The sequence below is a fragment of the Liolophura sinensis genome, chromosome 7 (assembly GCF_032854445.1).
Source record: "Liolophura sinensis isolate JHLJ2023 chromosome 7, CUHK_Ljap_v2, whole genome shotgun sequence".
In the NCBI taxonomy this organism is placed as follows: domain Eukaryota; kingdom Metazoa; phylum Mollusca; class Polyplacophora; order Chitonida; family Chitonidae; genus Liolophura; species Liolophura sinensis.
The window spans coordinates 48740108-48760093 of NC_088301.1; the positions used below are offsets into that span (position 1 = coordinate 48740108).

General features: G+C 38.7%; 1 protein-coding gene across 1 annotated transcript; it reads right to left on the minus strand.

Moving 5' to 3' along the window:
* Positions 1-10849: 10849 nt before the first annotated feature.
* On the minus strand, positions 10850-17092 carry LOC135471352 (acetylcholine receptor subunit alpha-1-B-like). Its single transcript, XM_064750559.1, has 7 exons — positions 17034-17092; positions 16402-16458; positions 14961-15130; positions 13726-13770; positions 13061-13170; positions 12195-12730; positions 10850-11443 (listed from the first exon to the last, which is right to left on the minus strand). The coding sequence occupies exons 1-7, from the start codon at positions 17053-17055 to the stop codon at positions 11067-11069; spliced, it is 1317 nt and encodes a 438-aa protein (XP_064606629.1). The 5' UTR covers positions 17056-17092; the 3' UTR covers positions 10850-11066.
* Between the last annotated feature and the right edge of the window lie 2894 nt (positions 17093-19986).

The window sequence follows — 19986 nt, forward strand, 5'->3', positions numbered from 1 at the left end:
AATATTCAAAACAGAGTATATATAATCTTACTCGTTCCAAGTACTCAAACCAGAGTATATATAATCTTACTCGTTCCAAGTACTCAAACCAGAGTATATATAATCTTACTCGTTCCAGGTACTGTCTCTCATGTCATATTTGTACGCGAGCATCTGACGATGTGTGAAAACTGCTTCTGTTTCGTTTGCTATGTGTATGTTTTATGTAGATATCACAGTAATTTGCTTTGTCCCAAAGTAATTTGCTATGATATTGTTTATTAGTTTCTGTTAATGCTAGCCCTGAATTATTTCCAGCAATACCAAAGGACGGTACGGTAAGGCGGGGAATCGACCCGAGAGGTATGATAAGAAAGTGCAAAATCCCAGCACAATTCTGTAAATTTCCAAATCGGAGGTATAAACTTGGTCGAATAACCCATAAAAGTTATGTGGCCATATAAGAGATGGTTGCTTAGTAATAATGCGCCAAAAATACGCTCTCGATCGAAAACTCCAATTTTTCGTTCAAACGAGTCACTGTGTATTTGATGTACTGGATGAAGGTCAAAGTTAACCAGAAAAATATCTTAACTGAAGGTTTCACATGTGTATTTCTTCGTGCTGCCAAAGTTTCATAGTACAGTGAACTAACGAAGTCACTATGGACAACAGGTTGTGCCTTGAGGAAGAGTTAGAATCTTTGTGGCATTTTACCAATGCGGTCACTGTGAGCTCATGCTGGCTTCCTCTCCCGCCTTACGTGGGAAGGTCTGTCAGCAACCTGCGGATGGTTGTGGGTTTCCCCCGGGCTGTGCCCGGTTTCCACCCACCATAATGCTGGCCGCCGTCGTATAAGTGAAATATTCTTGAGTATGGCGTAAAACACAAATCAAATAAATAAATCGTACGTGAATCCTGGTTGAGAGCGCATGCGGTCCTCTCGCTATCATTAACATGTTATGCCTATCGTACTTGAATCGTACTTGTGGTGTACTGATTTTCCCCTAATGCAAAAAGAAGATATTTCAGTGTGACTGAAGCAGGCTATCAATGTTTCGATTTTATGACCTATACATGTTTCAATGCATTCTTGGAAAAGAAAAGAAACTGAATAAAGAAAGAGCCTGACGAGTGTGTGAGCAGCTGTCAATCACAGCTATAGTCATCTTCACTTCTTAAGGTGCACAGATTCTTGCACTGGGGCCGATTCCTCGCCTTACCATACCATGTCCTTTCTTATTGGAGTCATTAAGCTCTTGATACAGTCATAATAAAAAGTCAAAATGACCTATCTGTTGTCTGCATATGCATGCAGATACCGATCATGTCTACGTGCACCTAACTCCGTTGACACCCGTGTCCCCCTAAATAGCCCCGGTCAACGATCACACATATAAGCAGCATGTTAATCAAGTCTGCAATACCCCAAAAGATCACTCACACATCTCGCTTGATCACTGCAGGAGGGTTTGTCAACAATTCTTCACATTGCATTGTTTTCATAGCTTATTGCATATTAAAGGGACAGGACCCGATTGTTCAAGATTTTTTTTAAAAGTTAATACCAGATTTAACTTTAAGCCAAGAGTCAAATTTTGCACTTAGCCTAAAAATAATTGCATAACAGTAAATATTAAATATGAAATAAATCTGCTGCTCTTATGCTTTGAATTTGGACAACTGCATTAGCTGCTGAGCTTGGCTAAAATTTTGAATTTAAAATATGACTAGTATCAGCTAACCACTTTCGAGTGACTGGGCCCTGAATTTCGACTTTGTGTATGACTTCGTTAACGTGTCATGTCATTTCGATTTTAAAGATGAGTTTACTTTGGTTTCTTAATTTGTGACCATTAACGCATAGTTATAGTCATAAATACCCACCTGACCAATTCAGTCAACAGTTGTGAATATCTACAAATTCAAGTCTAGCTCGTGCTGGCTTCCTCTCCGATCGTACGTGGGAAGCCTGCAAGCAACCTACGGATGGCCATGGGTTTCCCCAGGGCTTTCTCCCGTTTCCTCATACCATATGGCTAGCCGCCGTCGTATAACTGAAATGTTCTTGAATACGGCGTAAAATAAATCAAATAAATAATTCATTGCATAAGAGACAGCATAGTTTCTGTTTTTGGCGATTCTGCTACATCAGCTACAATGATTATGTGGATGGAAGAAATAGGCGGAAAAGGTGGATGTGTCTTTCCACATTATTTCAACATGTACTGGAAATGGCTTAGTGATAAGCTGTAAAACACTGCACAGCAGTTCAAGTAATTCTGACAGTGTTCAGAATATTTCACTTTCAGGAAGGCGGTCGGCTTTAACGTTAGTAGAGGAAACCATGAGCTTCTACCTGGTTCCTCGTAAACCTTCTGACTTAAAGCCGCAGCCAGGCAAACGAAAATGGGTAGGGACCAACACTTTGAGCGAGCAGCATTTTTTAAAATGTGAGCCAGAAATTACGGCTTCTGAATAGAGTGACGTCACAACAAGTGTTTAAGGAAATCCACAATATTTATTTTGCTTATTCCACGGTACCAAGCTTCCCACATTGGATTGTCTTCAACAACTGCGCAGATTTAATCGGTTTAGGCGGAGGCAGGCGATCGATAACTATGTTGTGTGTTAACACCGGTACCTCGTCAATAAAACTGGCTTGATGTGTTTGCCCAAGGGGACTTTCACACTGTTTTACCGCACGGTTTCTATGTCAACTGAGGACAAACAGAAATCATAACTGAAGTAGGTATACAGTTGGCAACGAGAATCTAAAGGCCATTGATAGGAACATCCATATATATTATAATGGGATGTGCTATGGGGCTATCATGATAATTTATTTCTAGGTTAAGTTCACCAACTAAACTAAACAGTTTATACCGTGCACATCTTTTCCTTTGTATACAGCTAGTTGGAAAGAGTTTACAAAGCACTCAGTGTACCTTACATTGTTATGTATTACAACCGTAGGCGTGCATCCATATAGCATGTTCAATACACAGACTAGCGAAAGAACGAGACAGTCTGGAAAGAGAAAAGAGTCATTGAATATGGCTTAACAACACGTCGGAAATATTGCAGCCAAATCTGATAGCGATAGACAGGAGAGAAAGAGAACACTAAAGAGAAAAATATGTTGCGCTCAATTTCGCAAACAGAAATAATTATTCTGATTAACATTACACACGAATTATCAGCAATTAATTCGAAATGCATGTAGTTTTACGGCTTCCAAGCAGTCTGTGGTCACGGTTTTTAGCGTGTGCTTTATGCAGTACAAATCTGTGTCAGAACATACCTGAAACAGTCACTCGGTCCATCACCTACAATCCCCCCAGGCCCACGCGATGGTTAACATTCAACCCACGCTAGTTAGGAAAAGTCTTGCAGAACTTCCTGCTATACCTCGTTCGTACCATGTTATATTTTTAACTATGTTTCGAAGGGTGTCGCAGTTATCAACGACATTTACATGCTTGCTTTTGTTTCATTTGTATCTGTTATGTGAGAAATCCGGTTATTCATATAATACGTAAATAACTTGGTAGATACGGTCGTCCGAGTCTGGAATTTTTACATGTTGATCAATGAATCCAGTGTACAACAGCATCCTTCTCTCCTCTCCTCTCCTCTCCTCTCCTCTCCTCTCCTCTCCTCCTTCTCTCTCTTTTAATCTATATTCTTGATTTTGACAAAAAAGCGCGAACCTTACTCCTCGAGCTATTTACATCTCGCCAACCTACAGATGGCCGTCTGTTTCCCCCGGGCTCTGCCCGGTTTCCTCCCACCAAAATGCTGTCCGCTGTCTTATAAGTGAAATATTCTTGGGTATGACGTAAAACACCTATCAGATAGATAAAAGAATAAATTAACATTTCGCTCCCTATACCACTTTGGCCCGCTCACCGAAAGCAGAGCAGCAGTGTTTCCATAAATTCGTCTGGCAGATCTGAATTTTCCAGCCACATTGGAAAGGTGTTGGGATGTATGTATAACAATGTATAAATGATATTATCTTGACAAATAAAAAGAATGAATGAATGAACGCTTGGGGCTTAACGTCGTCATTAACAACTTTTTCGTCATATGACTACAAGGAAGGGCGAGTTCATGCCGCCAAATGCTCCCGCCACTGAAGTATCATGCCGAACACACCAACATGATACCCCACCCAGTCACATTATCCTGAATCTGCGTGGAAACAGGCATTCGTATACCAGCCGTCAACCAATAAGGACGTCCCAAGTCAATAATCGCAAGGCCAATTTACAAAACGACGTATAACACAAACGACCAAAGAACTAAGAATGTATATATAAAGTACGAAAATAGGAAGGAATCATGCAAAGAGAAAAGGTTTTCATAGATGTTGGAAAGACGTAAGGCATGTTCTAGACGACTGAGAGAAATCAGTAATAAAATCGTGCATCATGCTAGAATATCAGATGTCGATAACAAAATATGTATCTCCTAGCCAATTATAACATCCTCATGTGACACCTAGCCAACCAGTCCTGTTTCGTAGCCCTAACCTCTAAGTGCTGAGTGCCAAACGAGGCAGCAACAAGTATCATTTTAAAAGTCTTTGGCATGACCCGATCCGAGTTTGATCCGTTTCTCCAGACGAGGCGGGCGCTCTAACCATTACGCCACCAAAGCGGTAGAAACAAAATGATACTCTGGTTCAAAGGGAACCGTCACCAACTGTGTCACTTTACTGGTTGATTTAACTGGATGGGAATTGTCGGCATGAAATTAATCAGAAACAAACACTTTTTTTCTGGCTGAGGGAAGAGGGGCTGCTTGTAAATGTGCTCAAACAGATTCAGCTTAAGATAGTCCAGTACTAAGCCGTTTTAATCTCCGAACATATTTGGGACAAAATCATAAAGCCGGGAATATTTTTCTAGATGGTGTATCCAGTTTTAGAATACTGCACTTTATTTGGCTTTTGTACGATTCTATATACAATTAAATTAATTAACATACACTGAGAATAAATAACCTTAGATTTGGATGTCTACAATGAAACCGGATAAATACAGCCGCGATAGTTAATTTACCTCAGCTAGTTTTGTTTTCTAACTGTTTAAGTAATTCTTTAAATAGTAGTTAATTACACGCCCCTATAGTATCATACCTTAAGCAGAAACAGGTAAAAAAATGCAGTGATGCTACTTGCCAACAGTCATAGTCATCAAACAAATAAAACCGAGTAAAACGATCAACGCTGACATTATCCAAAATGCGACTACATCAATTCTGTCAGCGGCGACCAGTCGGTTGCGAACCCATCTTTGCCTGTCGTCGTAAGTCCAAGTTCCTTGGGAGGTCTGCTTGTTTGATAGGTTTTCATGCAGTGCACCATCGGGATGAGAGTGTATCTCCGACGATTCATCGCAGGCCTTCGTGACTAGCATGGGACTTATCGTCTGAGTAACCGGAGCTGTGCCTATGGGGAAAAATCGCCTTTTTCTCTCCTCATCATAATGGAAGTGATGCAGCACTGTGGCAGATAGAAACGTCGCCGTTGTGCCAACAACTAAGATGAGAAGGATATAAACAGCTGCAACGTAAAGGGGTACAATTTGTCTCAATATATATCTTGAGTGTGATTCTTCTATAGTCACGATATACATGAAGCTGCCATATTGCAAAAATGACGTTAAGCCATAATCATTCGTTCATTCTAGTTTTTTTGGACAGGTGAGTGCTATTACTAACTGATGTTTTTACTGCAGCTCGGGAAGCTGAAATAATGAAACATAGTACCGTGGCTTAAATAGCATTAAGTAGAAAAAAATTTAGTGATGTCAATTGTACAGTTAAATCTCCCAGTATTATCTGGAATCACTAAAATGCTGTGTTATCGCAAAAATTTAAGTATCACTACTTAACCTAACGGTATGATGTATTAGCAAATGTTACCCTTTCCTGGCTTATTAAACTTAACACTGGTCTATAATTTTTTATTCTTTGATGTGTAGCACAACGGAACATCGAAATCATGATTTTATGACCAGACTCCATTATCAAGAGTCAGTCTCATCACTGTATTATGAAGGAGAACTGTTTCACAAAATTTGGTGTCATGGTTGTTCTGACTTAGAAAATGGCCATTCTCACTGACAGCCTAATTTGTGATTTTAACAAATGCCTAAGAAAAAAAAAAGAAATATTTGCTCAGTTTTTTACCACTGACCATTCGCATGTAAATTTGTTCAGCCAGTTTTTTCTAATAGCTTCTTAGCATTGCCGATTTAAACAATGCAATGCTGGACTAAGATGGTGGTAACTCTATGACCAAAACATATGTTTTTAAAATGTGCTATCATAGCAGTTACATCAACGGTTGCTTTTGTAGAATATAACCCAGTGTAATGATTAGGCTTAATATTTATTTATTTATTTGCTTGGTGTTTTTACGCCCTACTCGAGAATATCTCTCTTATACGACGGCGGCAAGCATTTTGGCGGGAGGAAACCTGGCGGAAAACGAGGAAAAACCCACGTCCCCACGTACGGTCGGAGAGGAAACCGGCATAAGCTGGATTGAACTCACAGCGACCTAATTAGTGAAAGGTTCCCGGGCCATTGGCTAGACTCAATAAATAGGCTCAGTAGACAGACAGTAAAACGCTCAAGCTGTACTTGCAAAGGATAGAGATGCTTGTGGATGTAGTGGGCATGTCGTCGTTGATGATAGACAGAAAAACGGTATACGCCAGAAGACGGTGATGGACAGTGACATTTTTTTCCCCGGACTCAGGTGGTAAAACAAAGACCAGAACGTTCAGTGCAGACAAAATCAAAATCGGCAAAACGGTGTTCAGGACATGGTACGCTACTCGGCGTTTAAGAGTTAACGAGTACTTTAAACAAGGGTAGTCACTCTCAGAAATGGTCTCATTAAACGCACTTATTTCAAGCAATTCCCATTCTCCGTTCGGACGCAAGTCACCAGTATTGTTGGCAGGTACTGGAATATAAATGATGTTGATCTCATTTGTAGAATACATCCATGAGGAGAGTATTATTTCACAAGTCTGGGTGTCAAACGGATACAGTGTAATATTGACTGGGCATTGGGTTTCCATGATGGATCCTGGAAACCATATGTTCTGTCCAGTATGCGACAGCCGGATATAGACATTGTTCAGATTCACAGGTCGGCTCTGGCTCATGCTGCGAACAAAGGCAGAATGAAAAACATCATCATCTTTAAACAGTAAATTAAACGCTTTAAATTTGCGGATATATTTTATAACAAACTTCTGTATTATATTTACGTTCTGTGCAGGTATATTATGATTATAATATCTCCAAGTCACGAACTCATTGTTCATTCAAACAATTTTCTCAAAGTGATACCTGTTCTCAACCACCAAATCAGGTGTCCAAATTTCATTCGGTTTAACCAGAATCGAATCGATGCCTCCAAAGTCCGATACGTTCCAAGTCAGCAACTCGTTTTGCCACTCCTGGAAGAAGGAAGACAAACAAGTAGTATATGGATGTGTCTCGTTACATGGTTTAGCAGAATTCACTGTTAATACTTAGAAGTGTATGTTTACATACAGATACTCTCCAGACTTGTAGGGAAATCAAATGACTTGTATTGTTACACAAAATTCGTTAAACTGCATACTGCACCATAGGTACATGTTATATAAAAATCGAATTTAATTTAAGTCGTTAACAATAGTGACACTAATAATATCCTTATAGCACCAAGTGAACACGGCTTTACATTACCAAGTGCATAACAGACGTTGTCTTCAAAACTTGTTTTTTCTCATCCTGTAAAAATTACAAACAGGATATATAGTTTGTAAATTTACTGTGCTATTTTCATGTCCTCCTTATTCTTGAGTACGGCGTAAAACACCAATCAAATAAATAAAAGAATAAAATACTCTATTTTGAATCAGTTGACAGCGGTACAATAGTCTCTGAGTCAAATGTAACTGGTCTAGAACACAGACAAAAATCCCAATCACAAAATCTTACAGGCCATTGTTGTTTTTATTTCAGAATGTTTTTGATATTTTTATTTATTTATTTGATTGGTGATTCACAGTGTAATCAAGAATATTTCACTTATACGATGGCGGACAGCATTTAGTTGGGGGGAAACCGGAGACCCAAGGTCTTAGTCTTTACATGGCATTGTCAAACCTAATATTAAGATAGCAAATAGGTCTTAACAAAAAAAAAAGAATTTAAAATGCTGAATAAGTTTAACATCAAAATTATTTCATAAAACCACCTGGCTATACGTGATAAAAATCGTTATAACTTTAGAATATACTTCATTATTTGATAAAATGCTAACCATAATTACAATACAATATTAACAACACCTAATGCTTATCGAGATTATAAATAAATTAAAAAAAGAAAAAGAAAAGGGCTGGTCTGACATACCAGATCATGAATTGAATTGATGTTGATAGACACATGTAGATACATAACAGATGCCTGATTCCTAACAGGTCGAATATGAGGACTGTAATTCTCTCTGAGCTTTAACCTCAGTGAGAGTTCATCCTGGTAAGTTTGACCAGCCACCGCGGCTAATACCAGAGATACTGTCAGGCAACATGTGAACAGAAAAATCCACTATGATATTCCACAACAATGACAAAATTATAATAATAAATCAAAACAGATCAAAACATTAGCAAATTCATTGATTAAATACATTGGTTTTTTTTTCAAGTTTTTCCACATACTGTTGATAATACTAAGTGTTTGCCTTGATACTTCTCGATATCATTGCTATCTCATTCTAGGAGAAGTTTTCTGAATCATGGTTGATAGTACTTTATACATTATACAACCATATAACATTTTTATATTAGTCCATCCATTATAGAAATTAGCGAACTAATCCCATATATTAAAACTGGTTTGAGTGCGGAGGGATTTTATGTACATGAAAAAACTGTACGCAGAAATGAAATCCAGTCAACATGCTTGGTATTGCCCTTCAAGTGAAATACTTTTCATGCATGACGTAAAACCCAACAAGATATAAATCAGAAAGATAAGTTTATGTATGTTTCAGATTCATTCTTGCTCCCATGCATACAATGGTCAACAAGCCTTTTCGGTCAGAATGTTGACGTCACGCTAAGCTGACTATTCATTTTATCGCTTTTATGAGTTTTTAAATTATATGTACTTTGAATTTAATCACAGTTATTACTTACCCAAACCAGAAATTAGGATGATACGTGTTTCCAAAGGCATCTTTGAGACAGGTCATCTAGGCCAGGAAATATTTTTATGTGTGGTCGGGGCCATCGGGGCCTTTGGGTCCCATACCCAACTGTGTCAGTAATACAAATAACATGCCAGATATGTACTGTTTTATCTGCTACCAATTCAAGTTTTTCGTCAATAAAGAGTACACCAAGCCGAACCGTTATTCTGATCATGTCGGCTTGTACATCTGATATTCTTATTTCAAACACTGTCAGATGACAATGATGTTTAAATGTCACACAGTGTTAAATATTTATTCATCACTTATCCAGAGCGAACGAGGTTTGACCAGAATCAACATTTTGTTATCTCCCTTCTTTAAAACATTTGCGGGTGCAGTACTTATGATTGCTTTACTGTTGTCTTTTTCCAATGTACATAAATACCGTGCGTATCGGTGCGACAAGAATTCTTCATTCAGAAGCATTACAATATCTATGATAGCAGATGGCTTCCTCAGATGTGTGACATACCTGAGTATTGACACTATACAGTCAGAATCGAATAATAAATATGATTTATACCTCGTTGGCCATTCTTGCGGCCATCATTGTGCATAAAACATGTGATATGGGTGGGAAGTGTTAAATGCAGCAGAAAGCTTTTTCTTCATGAACAACATACAAATGTCAGCCCAAGTTATGGATCATGCAAGGAAGTGTTTCTACGGTGAGGTAAACTGACAAGAAGCCGTATTTCACCGCTTACCTGTGACCATTTACCAACTACCAAAGTGTCGGTCTTCTCTGGTTTCACTATGTGTTCTGTAGTCTTATATAACAGTGATGTTATTACATAATAGATGCACGTAGGCGAAGTTAGTGACAGATTTCCTCATAGCAGATGTTATATAAAAGACTTAATACAGTACAGGGAATAAAACCAGCATCCGCGACGTGCGTTTCCCCCGAGCTCTGCCCCGTTTCCTCACACCATAATGCCTGCCGCCGTCGTGTAAGTGAAATATTTTTGAGTACAGCGTAAAACACCAATCAAATAAATAAATAAAACCAGAGAAGCGACCACAGTGCATCGGCTTTTTTCCTTCATGTTGGGTTGGGCTAATCTCACATAAAATTTTATTTTTAGAAAGAATGATAGGTGTAATTTTGCTGTGTGTGTGAATGTATGTATGCAATGGGTTTAACGTCGTACTTAACAATGACGACGTGGAGTCAATACGTGTGTGTAAATTTGTTCTCATAGTTCTTGTGGCAGGGCGAGTCCTTGCCGCCAAAGTGCTGGCGCCACTGAAGTATCATGTCGAAGACACCAGACATAGCACCTCACCCACATTATACTGACACGGGGCCAGCCAATCCTGTTGCCTTGCTCTAACCTCCGAACGCTGAAGGTTACAGAAGCGAGTACCAGTATAAATACCAGTATTGATCTTTGGAATGACATAACCTGGGTTTGATCCCGGATTTCCAGACTTGGAGGAGGTCGCTCTCATCATTAGACCACCGAAGGGGTCAATTCCGTTGTCAGATTAAATAAATGATATGCACTGATTACAAACCATACACCTTCACACATTAAATGACAAAGTATTCTTTATTGACAAAAGTCATTTCAGTTAATCAGTGTACAGTAAAGTCTAGCTTACGCGTGAGTACATCCAGGTAAATTAATGTTCATGTCTTGAGAACAGTGTATGCAATGTACATTAGGCATCGACCATCGGGTATTTGTTACACTGTAGAGATTTTCACTTTTCCTATATTCACCAATCTGCAATAACGATGAAGACAGTGGTATTAGATTTGTGTCATGCAGTATGGTTGATAAATTATCAATAATTAGTGCAATTAACCCCTTTCGACATCGCTTTCAATCATGATAACAATACACACGACAGCTAATAAAATAACAAGTCCTAAAAATATCCAAAAGCAGGCTATGTCGATCCTTTTCACAAGAGCCCTGTTTCTTACGAAATTCAGTGAAAGTGGATTATCTCTTCTTGTATTCACAGATGGCTCTTCACAAAGTGCTGTTTCCTGTATTTCGTTCCCACTGGCATGGAGAGATTGCTGTTTTCCGTGGGAAACTTGGTCAGCCCGGAAACATCCCGGGGAGAAAAACCGTCCACTGGAGTTCTCGTCGTCATAAGCGTAGTTTAGGACAATGGCTGACAGAAATGTTGACATTGTACCCAGTCCAAGAGTGAAAACCATGTACACGGCTAAGAAACCAAGCGAGGAAATCGTCAGTGATATTATTGCAGGTATGTTCTGATATATTTATTAGTTCAAGAAGATAGATAATTTTCTCTGCTTTTCTTATAGGAGTACAATCACTTGTAATGGTAACGAGGGCGCATTATCAGCACATAAAATCATCCCGATCTGATTCAATGAAGTCAAATTCAGGCGAGGTACCGAGCAACATGGATCGAAGCACGAGACCTCTTTGTTATAATATAAAGTAAAGCATGAAGCAAATCTAATGGTGTACAAAAATTATTCTTTTTTGCTTCGTTTTGATATCAAGATCAAGGACATACAGAAAGCGAACGAAGAAAAGTAAATTACTTTCAGATGTTCAACCACCTTGTGATTTAGACCTATTACACAAAACTGACATTAAAACAGGGCATCATAGCAGATCACTTTCGAGAACAATGCTTATACGGGAAAATCCGTATACGGATATATATTTATTCAAAGCATGTGAAATATGTGGGAAATGCAGAAAGTATTTTGTTACGAATTAGGCTAAACAGGCACGGACAAGAGAGTATGAAACGCAAGAATCAATCCTATAAAAGTATTGACCAACTGAACAGTTAAATCAAAGGACATGGAAGAGGAATGTCAGAAAGTAATGTTCATTTTGCCCGCATGTTCAGTGTATATGCGATGTATAAAGAAAATATTGTTTACAAAAATGATTTTTTGAGAGCATAATGAAATGTGTAATAGTTGTATACATACCTAGAGCAGAAACGCTGTTAGACGTTGATGGCATTGTCTCACCGTAGGCAGATAGAAATAAAGCATAGGCTAATAGAACTGTGATGGATAGTGACATCTTCTCGCCGGATTCAGGAGGAAGAAGAAACACCACAGCGTTCAAAAGAGACAGCATCAGGACCGGCAACACCGTGTTTATCACGTGATATTCAGCGCGACGTTTGAGGGTAAGCTCGCAGACGACTTTACTGAACAGGACGCCATCACTGTGGAAACCCTCTTCGTTATGCACACGGTGATACGTGAGCTCCCACTCTCCATTTTCATGGAAGAGGTGCAATGCTAGGTTAGCTCGAGATGCGTTCAGGAACATCCTCTGTGTGGTGTACATCTGTGCATTCCATGTAACAGGACAGGTATGTGTGTCGAACGGGTACTGTGTAACCCTGATAGTACATTTTGTTTTGGTCACTACTGTTGGGTACCACAAGGTGGTTCCATCATAGAACACTCTCACCAAGTAATCTCCTGACCCTATGACAGCATCAGAATTCACGCTGAAACAACAGAGTGATATTTTGCATGTATATGTGATTGAGGCAGTGGTGGTGTTTTAAACTGTTAAATCTACGCTCAGATTAAAAAAGATATACTTTTTAAAGCATGAATGCATTTTCTTACCTTAGGTTAGATACAGTACTGCAGCTTTTGTTATTAACAAGCTGATGGACAGCTACATGTACAGACAGAAATCTACCGAAAAGCCAAACTCCAAAACGAGGCATTATGGCAGATTCTAGTTGGAGTGGGAATGGTGAATACATTCAGTTTTGTTAATTCTTAATTTACATAAAATTATTTAAGAAAAGGGCCATTTCTTGAGCTACCTATTTCCAACAGCTAACTTTGGCGTCCATTGCTGGTGTGGATTGAATTGGATAGCTTTGATTCCCCCATAATCGGACGGATTCCATCGCAACATGTGATTTTCCCACTTCTGTACACGAGTATATAAATAGGATGAAAACGTAATTAGATACTGCAAATATTTTACATCTCACATTCACGAACAGAAAAAGAATGTTATTGTAAGGAATGGCTCGAAGAGTAAACAGTGGAGTTCGAAAAATATGTAAGATTTATTTTTTTTATTTCATTGGTGTTTTACGCCGTACTCAAGAATATTTCACTTATTCGACGGCGGCCAGCATTGTGGTGGGAGGAAACTGGGCAGAGCCGCGGGTTGCTGGCAGACTTTCCCACGTACAGAAAGTCAGCATGAGATGGACTTGTGAAACATGTAAGACACCCATTACATAAATGTATACCTAGAAATTACCAACCTTCAGTAAACTACATATTTATCTTTCTTTTTGGTGCATTATAACGAAATGTATAAATCAAATTTTGTGAACATATCTTGCAATATGTACACAACTTACAGGAAAGTAAAGAAAACAAGGACAAAGATTAAGTAATGATACTGACCACTAGGTAAGTTATATTCCATGAAAATTGAATTATTTACTAATTTGTTTACGTAAATCCTTACCAGTTGTAAATTTCCAGACAGCTTAAGTACTTGGTGTTTTTCGTCCTGAAAGAGATCGCTCCAACTTGCTTATATGTGTCATATAGCAGTTCAAGTACACGTAGGCCTCATATTCACACTACTAGTGAACAAGCATTATCACAAAATTACCGCAACGGTATTGTCGAGGGTCACTGGGGGACAATGAAGGTTGGCGAGAACATGGGATTTTTATTTTGTAGGAAGTGGGGGAGCAGGGGTTATGTGATGATGTGATATGATCATCGCAAAATCCACGCGGAACATCTCAACATTACTTCATAGCATTGCACCCCGATGCCCCGGATCACCCCACCTTCGTCTCACCCATTCAGGTCACTTCCCGCCCTGCGATTTGGGGAAAAATATCCATGAAACATTCTTATCTGATTTAGTGTGAACGAAAATGAATTCACACACTGATAAAATTAAATCAACATTCAATGGTAGGGGAACAAAGGAAGGAACAATGCATGGAATAGGCTATACTAAATGTAAGCAACAGGGGCCCGATTCACAAAACGCACGTAGCGCTACGTGCACATAACTACCATGACGACCACCACTGTAGGTATTACGTCGCCATGGTAGTTACGGCAAAGCTACGTGCGCTTTGTGAAACGAGACTCTGGGCTTTAATATCTATACTTAGATACCTGTAACACCTATATAACGTAATGCTTTCCTTAAGGTATAATATAAGGCTGAAACTAGGTTATGGAATGGACGTATATGGAGACAGCTTGGAGCATGGCAACCTCCACACCCCACTCCCTCTCCCCAATGCGCCCGAAGAAAACGACTACCCAGGTATATATATGACAAACCTCAAGATGTTAAGCCAAACAAGCGAGATCTGGATTCCAGCTAACCGCATCATTGTTCAGGAGCTGAACGACTGCGACGAAAACAGAATAAAACGACAGTAGCATTGACTGTAGAACGACAGCAGCTACACTGCCGTTATACATGAACAAATAATCAGGATTCATTTATTTATTTGATTGGTATTTATTTGATACGCCATATTCAAGAATATTTCACTTATACGACGGTGGCCAGCATTACGGTGGGAGTAAACCATTCAGATCCCGGGGGAAACACACGACCATCCGTAGGCTGATGACAGGCCTTCTCACGTACGGCCGGAGAGAAAGCCAGCATGAACATGTGGTTATATACACCGACTAGATTTTTGTAAGAGGTTTTATGCTTACCAGATCCAGTATTGTGTGCAGTGCAAAGCCCATGTGAATGAAAAATGTTTCCGACTGATTCCAACCCGGGAGAATCTTAGTGTTGTAGTTGGTTAAAAGTTTTGTTCTTAAGTTCTTTTCATCCCAAGCGGTGTAGGAGAATACAGGGGTCACAACCGTTGCCGTCAATACTGAAATTGATTGATTATTTAATTGTTTAACGCCTTACTCAGGAATATTTCACTTACCTAATAGTCCTCAGTTATATGGGTGGAAAAAACGGGACCGCTCTAAGAAAATTACCGTCCTTTGGCAAGTTACTGAAGAACTTCCCCACGAGTGATGCACATGTTTTCTCAATATATTGGTGGAAACGAAGTGTTCTTCAAACGTTACCGCACTTTGTAAACGGCCATATACATGAGCGTAGTCGACCGATTATCGGCACCAGGATCACTATAAACAATGAGTGTGAACTGGAAGAAAATCTATATTATCAGATTTAGATGATATTAAATTAAAAATTAAATTTAATTGTTCACGGTAAAATGCATTTTCATATGTATATAAAGTTGAATAATCCATAGTCATTTTTATTTCCCAAATGTTAGAATTTATCTGTTGGTTCCTGTTATATTGATAACTTAGGGAAATGTAAATGACATATTCACAACATGGATAAATTATTTGGAGCACCTACTGTTTTAAAGTGCTTATGTCAATAAATAGTCGCTGAGTGAATATGTCATGTTCTATTGCAGGATGGTGTCATTATCTCACTTATATCGTCATATGTCTTAGAGACCAGGGGGCTGTTTGTCAACGCGGCAGTAACGTTACGCCGGTGGCAAATACTAAGGCGTCGCATAACGTCAGTGTGTGACGTCATGGTGATTAGGCCGGCGTAACTTTACGATCCTTCTGAGAAACCGGGCCCAGAGCTCCTCGGTTATATCTGCTCTGTTGGTCGTGCATAACAGATAGTAAAGTTCAGATCTAGCCAAACAAAGTCACTTCAAGTTCAGTGTGCATCAATGAATAGTTGCGTGATCATTAATCTATAGGTTAAAATACAGCGAGCCGTCATTAGTGAAATTCTTTCTCCAACAAAAAGGTAATTAAAATGATACTTATATAAACATATGTTCTGTTATTATTATTATTATAAAACGCTAGGTAGAGTGAATATTGATCATTCCTTTGAATTCCGAATGCAGCGAATCCGGCATCCATGTGAAAGACGCATTTTGCCAAACCCAATATCAGTGCTTAAGTAACCAAAGACAACTTCACACATGAGTAAACAGCTGATAAATGTACGCATGAAAACCATACAACCTGTCGCATTCACATTTGTAAGTATACCTACAACTGTAGCTATACAGCACTTGTAGCATGTATGATGAGCTTTAAAATAACTGTCTGTGCCCTTAAATAATAAAATAAATTAACAACAACTTACCTTTCAATAGAAAGACTGTACAACTAAACGTCTGCTTCATTGTCACGTTGCTCCTTTCTATGAGTGACAAAATTCTCTTTAAATCTTTGCGGGAAGGTGGCTGTACAATGTTGTTGTTAAAGTGTAAATCGCCCTAAAACACACTTTATTATTGCATATCATCCAACTGCGTGCCCTCGCAATGCGCAAAGTCGAGAAGATCTCACTAACTTCTTAAATCGAAAGCGTTTAATGGTACGTTGAACCTGATTATGGGCCTTGAGGTACCACCTATGGGTGCCTGACGAAGACAGGTGATTTAGTCAGGGCATCACCGGGTCCTCCAACCACAAACCACTAAACGCCGCCACTAAACACTTCTTGCGCACGACGTTAAAAGTCAGTTAAAGAAACGTACACTTTACCATAGATATTTAGAAAAAACAACTTCACCGTATACGTTTGTTCAACAAATGTAGGTATATTCTATTACAAACATAAAACAAAATGACATTATTTTCACACTTATTAACCTTTCGTCAAAGTAATAAATGCCTTGGGCTATTATCTTCTCGTTGGTCGTCTTTTTTCTATATACTTTTGCTCGGTGCTTTGCATGCATAGTGCATGTTATCATGCCAGAAAGTACTCACCATCAGTCAGTCCTGTTGCCATTATTCTGTTGGACAAAACAGTTGCATACAGACAAACCAAACACTGTTAACGGATCGGTGGGCTTTATTTGCCAGGCGAGTTGGAAAACTCATTTATAATACATGTGTAATGTTTACTCAAGGCTTCACGCGAGCGCACAATATCTCAACATATAGCGGCTATGATTTTTTGATGCCCAGAAGCCGATATGTACCATCGCTCATCTGTTTGCCATGGAAATATAGTTTCAATGCTAAATATGAGATTATCAGCAGACGATTGTTCTGTCCTTAATGTCCGTCAGCGTTAGCAAACCTAGAAGTCATTTGAATGATATTAAATTGAACCGATCATCACTTTAATTTGGCCAACAGCACCATGAATTCTATTTCCATATTTTCATATGGCTTTCACTGACAATGTTCAACTGTTTGATATTCATTAAAGTAGGCCCTATTCACAGAGGAGCGGATCGAATAGTAGAGTAGGAAAACATTTCATGATGACGTTTAAACTATGTAATATGCTATTACTGTACTTTAGAACATTAGTGGCCGATATTTATTTATTTATTTATTTGATTAGTGTTTTACGCCGTACTCAAGAAAATTTCACTTAGTAAGCAGCTTGACATTGAAAATCTAAACTGAACCTAAAAATGAGATAGAGGTTGTGGATTAACCACAACATAATTCCTAAAACAACCTAAAAAAAACTTTAATTTGGACATAAACCAGAAGGTCCTTCACTAGTTCAGAACGTTGAATAGTCCGAGTAAACTGACTGTTGGTTGAGAAATATTCGGATACGCCATATTCAAGGCTGCACGTGATTGAACATCCATGAATATGGCGCATCCGAGTATTTCTCAACCAAGTCAGTGTACTCGGACTAATCGTTGAAACGCTAGTTCAGTGCAAGTGATTGGCCCTTGATCATTGAGGACACAAGCTCGAGTCCCAGCTGGATCGCCTTCCGATCCAAAATCAGGAGTTTTTGCAGGTACCTGACGTATGTCGATGGTTTACTCCGGTTTTCTCCACTCATAAAACTGACCTCCATCGTATAAGTGAAACATTCTTGAGTACGACAATAAACAACAATCAAATAAATCAATAAATATATAGATTCAACCAAAATTCTTGTTAATACTTCACATGCATGCCGAATGTAACAGCTTAACTTTTACGCATATTATTATACTACTTACTGGCTTGCACTCTCACACTTCCTCCCTCCGCTCTTTCTGCGACTCCCATGTACGATTTAATACTACATCGATAGTTGCACTCCGCCAGATAAAAAGTTCATGTGAAATTGTTCTGTAACTAATAGAAAGTTACAACAGTTCTGCAATATAACTTAAAGCAATTTTATTGTCATATCCCTGTGTGCTTTGGCATGCAAGGTTTTTAAAAGTTCCCCCATGAATTTAACACTCAAATATTATTTCAAGTTCTTGGGTAGAAAACCACCCTTTATCACAAGAACATTACATTTTCCCTATACAATGGCATACTAACACAGAAGTGACAAATCGACAACATTCCAACAAACAGTGAACAAACCTAATGCCTAATTACATAGTTTGTGTACACAATCTGGTTCATATATACAATCGGGTTTACATATACAGCCAGATTTTTATATAATCGGGTTTATATATACGAACGGGTTTATATATACGAACGGGTTTATATATACAATCGGGTTTATATATACAATCGGGTTCATATATACGAACGGGTTTATGTATACAGCCAGATTTTTATATAATCGGGTTTATACGAACGGGTTTATATATACGAACGGGTTTATATATACAATCGGGTTTATATATACAATCGGGTTTATATACACCATCGGGTTCATATATGCAGCCATTAGCTCATCACAAATAACACCGTTGTGTTTAAATCTGAAGAATGGCAATGTACCCCGCGAAAGGTGGTGGCTTGCCACGGAATGACGGGGGACACAGTTTGCACAGTATTAGGCGCGAAACACAGGAGAGCTCGGCATGCAAGAGGCTCATCTTATCGTGTACGGATTTGATCCCACTCGCTTATGGTCATGCAACTTTAAGACTGAACTGCATACACGTAATAAATGAGAGCAACTCTTTCTCAAGTTAGTTTCGGCTTAGATAGAAACCATTAAAACCTTATAAATCCATTAAGGTCATTTCGATGAATGACCCATAATTGAATAATGATTGGCTGCTATCCATTACAACAGAAGACTATAGGGCATACGCGGTTAAGACCCTACTCAACCTTGTCAGAACAATAGACAGGTAGCCATACTGGAGTAATTTTAATATGAGCTGCTATAGCCAGACTACTCCGATATGGCTACCAGAAGTAGGTCATGCAACCCCTCTATACACATAAAACTTAAATAAAACTTAAGGACGCGACGATTGAATCGATAATTACGTAATCAAGTTAACTGTGTTGGAGAGAAGAATTTGTGGAAAGGAATAGTTGCTTTACCTAAATATACTTTTAAAACATACATGTGTGCTGATGGATCTTTGATTTAAGCGTTCGTAAGGGGTAAAGGAGAAGTAGTTAGATTTTACAGATAGATATAGCAACCTACTAAAAATAAAACAAAGCAGTTTCGAAAGCCGAAGGGAAACAATGCAATTTGTCATGATTCTTAGCACTATTATGTCTTTAAACTTGTTTAAACATCTAAGAATGGGTACAACTTATGCCAATTTCAGTTAAGTCTATCTATTATTTCGCGTACACTAGCGCTTACGATCCGACGTTACGCTTTGGTTGAGCTGGGTTTTAAGTTCTGGTGTATGTTATACTTCAGTTGAGTTGGGTTTTAAGCTCTCGTGTTAAACAATACAGAAATGATAAGGACACATACATAAGCCAACATTAATAGGTTCTGTGGTAAATGTTTCAATATTCACAACTAGATTAAGGTGTAAAG